At 39.7% G+C, this 13189-nt stretch overlaps 1 protein-coding gene across 1 annotated transcript in view; it reads right to left on the bottom strand.

The window, feature by feature from the left end:
* Positions 1-1859: 1859 nt before the first annotated feature.
* UPF3A (UPF3 regulator of nonsense transcripts homolog A (yeast)) overlaps positions 1860-13189 on the bottom strand; it is a 19995-nt gene continuing 8665 nt past the window's right edge. The window contains exons 5-9 of the mRNA XM_009878791.1: positions 11151-11206; positions 10901-11059; positions 8442-8602; positions 4998-5292; positions 1860-2174 (exon numbers count right to left, since the gene is read on the bottom strand). Coding sequence (XP_009877093.1) covers positions 2004-2174; positions 4998-5292; positions 8442-8602; positions 10901-11059; positions 11151-11206 — 842 coding nt within the window. The 3' untranslated portion in view covers positions 1860-2003. The remainder of the gene's footprint in view (positions 2175-4997; positions 5293-8441; positions 8603-10900; positions 11060-11150; positions 11207-13189) is intronic.

Here is a 13189-nt window from a genome sequence, read left to right on the forward strand (position 1 = left end):
TGAGGGTGACAGAGCCCTGGCACAGGCTGCCCAGGGAGGTTGTGGAGTCTCCTTCTCTGGAGACTTTCAAAACCCACCTGGATGTGTTCCTGTGTGACCTGCCTTAGGGGATCCTGCTCTGGCAGGGGGCTGGACTAGGTGATATTTCGAGGTCCCTTCCAACCCTGAACATTCTGTGATATCAAGCTTGAGGTTGCAAGCATGTGCAAAATCACTGCTTCTCTGCATCCTGCAGGTCCCTCACATGAGTGAGACCCTTCCTGCAACCTCCCCAGGGCATCCAGACATGTGGGAACCAGTTGCTTTCAGCAGACACTCAGCTGGTGAAGAGCTCAGCTCTGCCTGGCTCTGCTGTAGAACTTCCCTGGCAAGTCTCCTCGGACCAGGCAGGGCTCTTCCGCCAAGGCTGCCCCATGCTAAGGCCACCTGCCCCAGCCAGGGCGCCAAGACAAAAGCCATCCTCTGTGGTCAGGGTAAACCTGGCAAACAAGATAAACTTTAGATGGAGCTAAACCCAAATAATTCACTAACAGCAGTTTTACATGAAGTAATTTTAGTTGGCAGTTTGCTTATGTAGCTTGGTATTAAAATTCTTTTCAACTGTATCTTTATCTGCTTCTGAAGAATACAAAGGAGCACAGCATCTTACTTAAATTTTCTAGAGCAATAGATGGAAAAATTGTAGAAGATCACCTCAAACCCATAGTCAAAATCTTTCTGCTTTTATTTAATGCTTATTATCTGGGAAAATACAATAAATATATTTTCAGTCTAGAACAATTAGATGTTATGCTTAATAATAAAATGTTCAAAGAGGATGTAAAAATAAATTAATATTATTTAACTTCAGTGACAAAGTGGGTCTCAGTTTCAGACAAATGAGAAATTTTCAGCCATGGAAGATAAATGAGCATATTCTGCCCTTCTGTAAACATGCAGCTATAATCAAAACCATCAGAAGACATATATATATACACACACGGGTATCTATATATATGTGCCTGCATCAGAGAGCAGAATTTGGCCTAGATCTTACAGAATGGTAGCTTGCAATTGACATTCACATGTGTTTGGTTTTTTAACAAACAGAACTGTAGAATGTTCACGTATCATATACTTTCCAAATCCTGTGACCGCAACTTCTATGAAACATCAGCATATAAAAAGTCATCACTGTACAACCACTTGTTTTTTTTTAAAAGTCAGTGTCAAAAACATAGAAAACATCTAATTTATTAAAACCAGGTATACTGCCTAAGTGCTGAGGTTTGCTTTAGCTTTCTTGTTTTAAGCACAAGTACCTATTAAAAAAATTAAAGTCAAAAGTGGCTCAGAAAACAACAAACTCTCCAACAACATACTTGTAAGCTTTACTAACACTTATCTGATGCTATAGTTAATTGGAAAACAACGTAAACACAATGAGGTACAGACACCAACAAACATTTCTCACAACTGTGCGAGCTGCGGGCCCCATCCTGCAAATGCCGCCAGCTCCAGAGCTTCCTCCCAGGGCCCGTCCCACCGAGCCCCACTGCAGTTCCCCGTTTGCAGGAAGGGGTCCTGTGACCCTCCTGTCATGCACCAAATCCACTTAAAGTGCCTCAGGTTTCCCACCGATGCAAATCTACCTTTTGTTTCTTCAGACGTGAAGAGGTGAAATAGCTTCTGAAGAGTCCTATATAAATACTCCTTTAAAACTAGCAGAGGTTTTCTGTTTCAAGATAAACCTAATAAAGTATCGAGCAGCTTTCAGATGAGGCAAATAGCGTTTGCACTGCTTGCTGTAAAAAAGCAACAATACTTCTTTGCTGCAAGATACTTTTGAAGTCTCCAGTCACTCTCTGCTTTATTTTACAGAAAGGAAGAGGCAGAGCTATTGTAATTTTGTTAGTGCAATCGCCCGAGGGGTTCTGAAACAGCCCTACAAATTTATTTATTTTTTTGTGACGACACTGAATCTGAAGTTCATCCTTTCTCACAAGCCTGTCCTCCAGTTTGTTTTACTCTTCTTCGCTCTTCTCAGAACCACCTCCAGCTGAATTATCTGCATCATACTTTTTATCAAGAGCATCTTCAAAGGCTTTCCCACCGCAGTCGTAGGTTTTACTTGTACATCCCATATGTGTTCGAATGCGAGCTCCTGGCTGGTATAACTGCATGGCTGGGCGATCCTAGAAGGAAGGAGGCGAGGTTAACGCTCTGAGAAACTGGCACGGGGTACACATGGGAGATTTTAAAGTGAGGGATGTTTGTGAAGAAAGTGGATTTTGTGTTAACTCACTTTACATTTCATGAGACCCAAGGAAAAAAAGATGGAGTGTAATGAAAATTGATGGAGTGTTTAATATCGGTCTTGTCTGTAACGCTATTCTTGGGAGCCAAGCATTTTGAATAGATGAAGAAAGCTGTAAAAATTAAAGATCCCATGATACATTTGATGTAAACAAGGAGAAATACTGCAGACAATTATCAAGCACAGCACTACAGGTAAAACTGAAAAATGTTGCTACCTTCGCTAACATGAACTGAGAATAAGGACAGCTTGCACATTTGCAACTCTGCAGATGAATGACAAATATTAAAAATAACCATTAAAAAATAAGATGAACCCATGAACAGTTTTGCAGGTAACAGCTAAAAAATGATCCTCAGCTGAACTTTACCAATCAGTATGTGTGCAGTGCTCTTTGAATCATCAATCACTAACCACAATTTAAACAGGGAATGCACATCTGAATTATACATACATAGTAAAATAAAACTGCACCATTCTTGCTCCACTTCATCAGGCCTTCCCTACCTAAGCGTGAGAGCAGGGAAAGTCACCCACTGGTAACAAACAAAAGTACAATCGGAGCATGTGCAGACTTTGTGAGCGACCCGGTGACACACACACTGATTTCATCACCGACAAACGGAAGGAGGAGCCAGTTTACAAGGAAAAGGCACCTCAGACTCGCAGACATAGCTATTAAGAGCACTTTCTATTCTTGAAATTTCAATAATAAAACATATGGTTTAGAAACTCTGCTTAAGAAGTCGTTTCCTCGTGAGAGTATTTCACTCTTACAAATACCAGGTTTTGATGTTATGGAGCAATCCATTCACAAAAACCTGAGGTTTTTGATCAAAGTCCTGTGTTAAATTTAGCAAACCAAATTAAACAGACTTTTAAGACAGTGGCAGAGCACTGAAACTGTCCTACACCAAACTATGTTAATTTTCAATTGCTTCACAACTCATTCTGGTATTTGTTCTTTCATTCTTTTTTCTTGTTCCCAATAGGCATTTTCCCTTTTTCTTTCTTTTTCCTTTGCCTTTTGTCTTTTTTCCCCTCCCCTTTTTTCTCCATCTCTTTAGACCAGATATCAAGATTCACTATTGGGCCACACAACCAGATCATTCCAGTTAGTGCTTTGTGGTGCGCTTGAAATGTGTAGCGTACGTCTTTCCACATCACAAACAGCTGTATAAAAACAGATCTTCTGACAAGCCCATTGGAAAGTTTATCATCAAGGGTCCAAATGATTTTTCCTATTGCTGATGCTGTACCTCGCAGTTTGCATGAAAGCCAGGCCAACTCACACTGGAAGTTTCCCATTTTCTAATTAACTCCTGCAAACTTCAGGAAGCAGCTCAATCTCTGCCTAAAAAGTAAATTTCCATTGGCACTGTGAATTCTATTGGTAAACTGGAAAACTCAGCCCCTAACTCTTATCTGCGTGATAAATACTCAAAGAAAAAAGTCACCACGCTGCAAAAAAAACTTAGGAGGTGGCTCCTTAAGGCTTGACAAAAGACCCCCAAGACTCAACATTCAGTTCCAAGGTTGCAGATTATTTCGCTGGATTTCAAGAGCAGTGTGGCAAGCATGAAGAAAATGGTTTTTCCCATCATCCCGTTTCTGATCTAGCCATTTTTTCTCACTGTTCTACACCCTGAGCTGCTGGCAGAGGTGGGAAATGCCTAATGCAGATCAATCTCACCCATGCTGGCCTGCTGACCTGTGCATAAAGGAAAGACGGGGCGTGCCGGGCTGCTTGTGTTTGCACAACATGACTTGACTTGACGTGCACTATGCAATAGCCTATGCAGGCTCACTCTGCACGTGACCCGTTTACTCCCTGTCAGCCTTAGCCCCCATCAAGGATCAGTCACTTGGTTTGAAAGAAGAGTTTCATATGCAGAAAAAAATTCTACACAAAACAGTGTTTTGGTCATCTTTTGTGGAAAAATCTAGGATCAGAAGGGAGAGAGAATGAGGGTGACAAGGAGAGCCACTTCCTGAAAAGACCCTAGCACATCCATGAAATCAGACAGTCTGAGAAGAAGGATGCACACGTCTCTGGAAGACAATAAAGGCCAGCTCCACCGTGCACCCTGCCACAGGCCCTGCCTGCACTGGTTTTGCACCACTCTGACAATGACTGTGAGGATAATTTGTCCTGAGCGACCAACAGCCTTTTCGTACTGGCAGGTACACAATACCAATGAATCTGCACATTCACATGCTCTAAATGCAATGGTTGCTGAATTAGCTATTTAAGTCCTTATAGTTCCTCTACCAAGAAATGCCTGGCCAATCCATAATATAGCTACTTTACGAGCTGCATAATGGAAATACGCTTTTAAAAGACCAGCATCCCACTGTTTTTATATTTCATTACAAATCAGAAGGCTCACAACTTTTTAATATGCTTGTAAAATACAAGGCTTCCAAGAATAGCATTCTAAAAGTGCTAGGGGTAAAAGGAAGACAAAAAGTCTCCTATATATCATAAATATGAATGAGCAGAGACCTATAACCTTAACTTGTTTAACTGCTGTTGTCTTCTGGTAACAATAAAGAGAAGCCTGGGTCTTACTGAAAATTAAATAAAGAATCGCTTTTTTTTTTTTGAAAAAGCATCTTTATGCTGAATTTGCAAAAGTAAAACCTGTGATCTTGAAGCACAGTTAACTAATGAAAGATTATCCTAAATGAATAAAAGAACCTTATTTCTTATGCGCTCCTTTTTGGATGCCATGTCATCACACTTGTCCTCTTTACCCAGTTTGTCTACTGCCTCCACAGTGAAGCTGTAGTTGTAGTTCCCTTTCTTTCCTCTGTCTTGGCTGTATCCTTTCCCCCATTTCAGCTCGTCTTCATTCCTTCTCACAAACTTGTCAAACTCATAGTGAGCTCTATGCTTTCTGCCATCATCCGATCGATACCTTTGTCTTTCAGGTTCTTTTTCTCGGTATCTTCTCTCCAAATCTCTTTGTTCTTTGTCACTATCATTTTGTGACCTATGAGTATGCACAAAAAGGAAGAAAATCCAAGCAATTAACAGTAAACAAAAAAGCTGATGAACGATACAATACAAAGCCTTCCTTTGATTTCAACAGTATTTAGATCAATCGTATGGCAAGACCATTTTTTTCTCATTAAAAAGAGGCTACGTGCAATTTTGCTGAATGTCTCATCCAGGCATCTGGCCCTTGGCTACCATTCAGTTCAACGTAGCACGCAAAGCTTTGCAAGCAAAATTGGATTTTGTGCAACTGTTGTGGAAGACCCATTCTCCAACTTTTATCCCTCTGCAATCCCACAAACAGTTTCCCAGTCCTCTTCACACAAGCACGTGCTGCATGATTAGCTCTTGCGGCCTGTTCTCGAGGCGACTTGTCGTTCAGTGTTCTCTTGAATGGGAACCCTCAGGGCCCAGAGGAATTGCGCAAGTATCATGTATCAATTTATAAAGTTCTATGACTATTTAACAAGAAATACTCACTGTTAACAAGAAATACTCACTGACACTGCAACTTGCAGAAGGCATTTGTGAAAACAAATACTTATGTTCATTATGTCCCCAAGTAATTTAGCCTACCTTTGTGTGTTTTATGTAGGTGAAAAACCATTACCTTACCACAACATAATAATTAATTTCTGCTATGCTGCAATGGGTTTCTATTATAAAGACTATTTGTTTGCAGCATTTTGCTGCCTGTCTGATACAATTCCCAGCTCATTGCTCCTGTTCAGCAAGCAGGTGCTTCTCTCATACAGCCAAACTGCAAATAATGAAGAAAGAGTACAGAATAGATTGAACTTTAAAAGGAGCAAATATAGGCAGTTTCTTTTTATATATTACACATGTATTTATATTTAAAATTGAAATAGGAAAGTTGGTTTTGACAGTCTGCTCACATTTTGGGAATCAGCAGCCAGAATCAGAGAGGATGGAGATTTTCTAATGACGTAGTGATCAAATAGTGACATGCTTCTAATATTAATAAAAGTGTATTTTTTTTAAATAAACAGAACTGGGCAAATTGTCAGCCTCTGCCACAAACTTAGGCATTGGTAGGGCTGCCAAGAGAGGGGCCTCATCTCAGGAAGAGCTGAAGGTCAGCATTGAAACCTGAATGACAGACAAGTTATTGAGCTTTTCCTAAGGCTGTGCTTGTCAGCATAACACATTCACTACGAGGAAGCAATGTCCCAGTTGTCACTGACACCTGAATCAATCATGGTTACAGAGATACTATATCTGTAGCATAAATACATAAATTTTATATATATATAAAATTTTATATATATATAAAATACTACTATGTTAGGGAAGGAGACAATCTCTTCTCAGTGGTGCCCAATAATAGAACCAGAAATAACAGGTTTAAGTTAGAACACAGGAAGTTCCATCTCAACATGAGGAAAAATTCCTTTACTGTGAGGGTGACAGAGCACTGGCACAGGCTGCCCAGAGAGGTTGTGGAGTCTCCTTCTCTGGAGACTTTCAAAATCCACCTGGACATGTTCCTGTGTGACCTACTGTAGGTGATCCTGCTCTGGCAGGGGGGTTGGACTAGATGATCTTTCGAGGTCCCTGTCAACTCCTGACATTCTATGATTCTACGATTCTCCAGGGTTATGTGGCTCAAAGTTGCTTTGTTTCATATTTAATATGCTGTTACAGACACTAACTCCAAGCCCCAGCAGGCTGAGAGCACAACCTTCCTTTAAAGCCAGTGACACGTCTCGTTTTGTTGCTGTCATGTTGCCTGGCACCTGTCCCTTGCCCTGCCTGTCACTGTGGGCGAGGAAGGAATGGATGTGCTGGGCGGTCTGCAGGTGACAGGGATACAAACCCCACTTCAAGAACAGTTAAAGTAGCTTTCTAAAACTCAGTCAGAACAAACAGGCAGGCCAGATTGGAAATGGCAGGGTACACAATTACAAAGTATAGGTGGAAGAGAAAGTTACACAGCCAAAGAGAAAGCAGAAACAAATGGAAGCATCCTTCCATTTGGTTTAGCTCCACATGCACATGTGACCATGTACACTCACATAGCAAGGTTTTTAATTTCTGGTAGAGAGCAACTGAGCCTTACAACATAGTTTCAAACAGTCTCCTGCACGCAGAATTGGAAGCTACAGTTTATTACTGATTTCTGAGTCAGTGACAAAATAGTTTCAACTTTAATTCTCGATCCAGTTGAAATAGCTGATAGCTTGCTATTCTGTTTTATTTGTGGAAAATCTACATTGTTGCCTTATTAAGCTTAGAGGATCAAGAGTAAATAGTAAAAAAAAAAAAAAAAAGTGGTTTTATTTTCTGGAGTTCAAAGTTTATTTTCCTATTTGCCATTAGGAGAACATTTGCAGCTCCTCCATACTTTTCCTAAAAATCGAGAACCTATGTGGACAAAGATAGGACTTAAACTGCTCTGAATAAGTAGGTAGCCTGCAAGACTCCTAGAGCACAATCGCAAACTTCCTGTAATATTTTATATGTAATGCCTTAGGTAACTGACTTAAATGCTCAAGCTTATCCTCATGTACTGCAAAGTACTTTTGCAAGGTCAGCTGAAAAACTCCACTGAGCAACAAATTACTATTTATCTTAGGAGCACATTATTCTTACTTATGTATTTTGCACATTACATACCTAACACAGAAGGCAGGGGGAGACAAGAGACAGCCTTCTGCATGTATCTGTCATGAGGCTGTCACTCACACCTTGACTATTCTGCCATTGGCCCATTTCTCAAACACATTTAGATGTTTATTGCAGTAAAACCAAGTGGAAAGGCAAAGTAAGGCACTGTAGCCAATTTAGTCTTAGACATCTAATGGATGGAGGACCTTACCTGAGCTCTTAATGGGGAACAGGTGAAATAACAAAACTCTGAATGACTTTTCAGGCAGACATCCTTTTAATTTGGGACTTCAAGACATTTCATAATTAACAAACTGCATCCACTAATACTCCCATCAGATCAGTAAGCTGTTACTAAACTCCTTTTACAAAAAGGACAGTGAGAGATTTGTTCACACAGAGAAAGAAATCAGTTCTTTGCTGAAAAACACCCAGTCAATGCACCACTTATGTTTAAGCCTTGAGATGAAAGCATTTAGGTTTTAAATTGAAGCAGAAAAGAGAAATATAACTTACTTTTCCTTAAGTTCTTTTAATGAACTCTCCAAAGATTTGGATTTTATACTCCCAGATCCAGGTGATTTATCCCATTTGCTCTCCTCAATGTCAGCTTCTTCACATTTTTCTTTGTGCTTTTCACTGGCCAGTTCATCTCCTTTTTCAGGCTTCTTGAGAAGCTAAGAGATATTTGTTTACATTATGATGTAAAATTATTCTCCTCTGTTGTAATAGACATTTTAACAACGTATTAAAGATATCAGTAACTTCTTAAGATTTAAGATATCTTATTTAAATGCTAGGAATGTGCTTTACAAAGTATGAAATTTAAAGTTATTTAAAAAGGACAGTTTACTTTTGCTAAGGAGTGGTAGTTATTAGTAGGGATTCAACTGCACACCTTTAAAAATGCTGAGAGTACTGGAGAAAGCACTTACCTACTTTTTTCTCCTGAGTTTTATACATAAAGGTATTATTATTGTCTACGATTTCTTAGAAATCATATAATAGAGCTCAATAATATTGCCAATAAAGTAAGAAGGAGAACCTCTACAATACCAATACCATACAATATAAAAACCAGTGTGTCTAGCAGGACCAAGGAAGTGATTGTGCCCCTGTACTCGACACTGGTGAGGCCACAGCTTGAGCACTGTGTTCAGTTTTTGGCATTGCAGTACAAGAAGAGAAGGGCAAGAAGAAAAGTACAAGAAGAGAGAAGGGCAATGGAGCTGGTGAGGGGTCTGGAGAACAAGTCTTATGGGGAATGGCTGAGGAAACTGGGATTGTTTAGCCTGGAGAAATGGAGGCTGAGAGGAGACCTTATTGCTCTCTCCAACTACCTGCAAGGAAGCTGCAGTGAGGTGGGTGTTGCTCTCTTCTCCCAAGTTGCTAGTGATAGGACAAGAGGAAATGGCCTCGAGTTGTGCCAGGGGAGGTTTAGATTAGATATTAGGAAAAAATTCTTTACTTAAACAGTGGTGAGGCATTGGAACAGGCTGCTCAGGGAAGTGGTGGAGTCACCATCCCTAGAGGTGTTCAAAAAATGTGCAGACGTGGCTTTTTGGAATACAGTTTAGTAGTACTGGCTTGACTGTTGGACATGGTGATCCTAGAGATCTTTGCCAACCTTAATGATTCCATGAATACTGCAAAGAGAGCAGGATTAATACTTCACTCCTTGAAAGAGTATATATAAAATGTGTGCCTCACGAACTACTTGAGATAGACTGGCATATAGTAGATGCTTAGCATAAATACACTCTGACAGAAATACAGACTGAGGAAAAGATTATGATATTAGCAGAAAAGATTGCATTAGATTTTTGCCTTGGAGAGTAAGATTTTTGAGAAGTCTGTTCCTTTCATACTAAATAACTGACAGAGGGTTTAAACAGTGCCTACTGTTGCAGGAATAATCTTTATAGAACGATCCACTGTCTCAAACTATTTCTCTAACATTTCAGAAATAAGCAAAACGTCTCACCAGCCTTTCCATGCCTCCAGTTTTTCTGAAATGAGCATAGGTTATTCTCCAATATTTAAAACTTCTACAATGTTTCTCTCAGGTCATTTCAGAGACAGAACGAGATTTCAAGGTGACATCACCACAGATACGTCATAAATACTGTTGGATTTTGGGTAATATATTTAAAGGAGCAAATCCCTTTCCTTCTGAGCTTCTAGAGTGCTTTTCTTTATGCCCAGATGTAAGAAATTCGTACACTGGCTTTGGAACATACTATTTTTATATATCCAAGTGAAGGAAATCTTGGCCCAGGAAGAAGAAAGAAGTACACGAGTCTGTGGCTTATTCCCACCACAAGATCTGGAGTGAGTTTGTGTATCCTTGTGCTAAGTTACAGACTCTTTTTCCCTCTTTCCAAACAGCCTATAAAACCTTTCCAACATCATAAAATTTAGTACAGATGCTCTATGTCATTCTAAAGTTTTAAATGTCCAGACTTTACACCCACCTAAGTGAAGCAATGTAAAGCACATCCATTCACATTGTTACAAGGCAGAGCAGCCTGAAATTAACAAGACTTTGTTCTCCCTTGGTTAAAGCATACTGTTAAAACACATCAGTTCTGAGCATAAACAAAACCAACTCTCCCCAGGTATGGCTCAATGAAGATGGACATGACAGAAGGTGTTCAAACCATATTTGCAATAATATTCCAACATGTTTGCACAGAATAATTTGGTTCTGTCCCGTTCTGTCAGCACAGAACACAGCAGTAGTGGACAAAGAGTGACTTGCCCTGACTGCACCAGCACATCACTGTACCTAAGGCAGTCAGTCAGTCACGCTTCCAGACAGTTCTACTTAGACAAAGCCCTGTTACTTTCCCTCCCAGTCAAAATCAGTTTGGCATCTCCACATGGTGTGCTGTAGCACACTAAATAAACAGGGAGATACCAAAGGAACTTGTGGATAGCTTAAAACAGAAGAACAATCTTTTTCATTAAGGTACCTTGATCCTTATTTCTTTTTCAGAAATTTTCTTTTGCTTTTCCACTTCTTTCCTTTTACGTCTTTCTTCCTCTCTGCGCTTCCTTTTCTCTTCCTCCCGCAGACGTTTCTTCTCCAGTTCTCTCCGCCTTCGTTCTTCTCTTTTCTCTTCTCGTATTCTCTGAAGAGTTCAAAACGATTAATTTTAAATTGTCCAACAGGAAACCATGTGAAACATAAATGTTGAACTTCAGGCAAAAGTCTGAACGTACCTGCTTTTCTAATTTTCTATTTTTAATATATTCCAAAAGGGGTGTTGTTCTTCTAGCTAAAACACAAAAAATTTGTGATATAGTGTTCAACTCCTAAAATATGTACTCATTTCTTTACTTCAGTACTAGCCCTTTTTTTCTACCTTTAGCTGCAAGGGAGCTAAATAATTAATAAATCTATAATACGGTTCACACATTTTGAAGGCACTCCCATCATTCTGCTTTAGAAATACATTGTTGCTTTTTTTTCCCTGTTACATTAGATGCAGCTGAGGGATGTTGCAAGATTATTTAATGTTTAATTAAAAATCATGTCTTTTCAGTTCCAGAGAAAGGGGTTTTTTTGTCTTGCTGATCCAACAGTTATTTCACCGAAAAGGAAAGAGATGTGTTCAGAATGTGTTCCTACATTTTAATGCTGTACCTTGGCGCCTAGCTACATTACTGGACATATACAACCCACAATACAGTAATCTCACACAGCACTTGTCAAACCCATATTTCAATGGAATCACAAAGAAAACACTTTCATTCTCATACAACTTTTCCAAATAATTACCATTTAGCACTCACCCCTCCATGGGAAAACAGGATGAATAAGAGACAAGGGGTTTGTCACAGGTTACACAGCAAAGTATCAGCAGATTCAATAAAACCACGGCTTCCCAAATTAACAAATAAAATACCTCATCTACTGGATCACACAGCCATTCTTATGTCACAGAGCTGTCTCCACACTCTGAAATCTAGCCCAAGCCACCTGCCTGAACAACCCTCAAATTCTACAAAAACTTGGAGAACATCCATCAACCTCTGTATCATGTGTATTCACGACTGTCAGTACTGAGTTTGAACCTGAATTCCTGTACTTAGAGCTGTGAGTAGTTACAATAAATTTTGACAGTCTCAGATGTCCCATGACTGAGTTACACAAAAAATGCTTACTCCTACAAACTGCTCTACAGTCCTGTCCTAGGATTCTTCCTCAAACCAGAAGAAAATTTCACTATTGGAATGCATGACAGGATTTGCAAGAAAAAAATAACAGAAAAAAGGAAGAAATAATAAAAAAAAAAAGTTTCCATGAAGTTTGATGTGGCATAGCCAAAACCTAGACATAATTCATGTTGCAAAAACGTTTGACTGTTTCTGTCCTGAAACTGTGAAAATACTGGGGGCAACCCATTCGTTAATGATAAAGACTTTTTATGCAGTTATCAGTGGGAAGGGTTGATAGGATTCGGTATTTATTTTTAGCCAATATCAATGAAAAAAGCAACAATCAAAAAAGATGGTTGATTTTGGATCTTCCTCTCTCTACCCCTATATTTCCCAGACGGTTCTCCCCGCCTCACTCTCATCTGCCTATAGTTTTTGACAAATTTTAGGTCCCCAGCACCCTCCCTACCAGTCCCTAAGACCTGCAGAATTCCCTCTGTCGTGCTCCTCTAAGTTCCCCTGTGTGAGTAGTGGCTGCTTCTGGCCACCTTTCCATGCTAGAAGTGATCACAAATTTTAACTGGAGGGTCTGGGGAATGGAAAAGATGCCCTAAAATTCCAGAACTTGATGCTAGTCATGACTGAGTCTGTGGTCCAAGAGATTTAATCAGAAATGATAACTTGAAGTTCAAGGAAGATACGCAGTGTGATGAGTACGAGCAAAAGAGGAGGGCAAACCAGAATGCTTATCAAACCTGAATCTTACCCAGCTTATTTATGGGGTTTACTGCAAATAAAAATCTAAGAGGTTTTTCTTACAATGTTTGAGAAATTTTGACTACAAAATGAGGACCTGTGTTGGCAATAACTTTTACATTTAAACTTGCTCTGTACAAACAAGCCAGAAGAATGAGCTTATCTTCATCCTGTTACAGAGAAAATCTGGTTTATATAGCTCAGCTGCACTGAAACTGATGAGCTATCACATCTGATGTGATGCATAAAACATGTTAGTTTGTGGTAAAGGCTACCTGGAGAAATGCTGAGAATGTGAGGCCTAATTCTGCCAACAAAGTCCTGGTCACATTTTTCACTGACTT

This window comes from Apaloderma vittatum, unplaced genomic scaffold (assembly GCF_000703405.1).
Source record: "Apaloderma vittatum isolate BGI_N311 unplaced genomic scaffold, ASM70340v1 scaffold1081, whole genome shotgun sequence".
NCBI classification, from domain to species: domain Eukaryota; kingdom Metazoa; phylum Chordata; class Aves; order Trogoniformes; family Trogonidae; genus Apaloderma; species Apaloderma vittatum.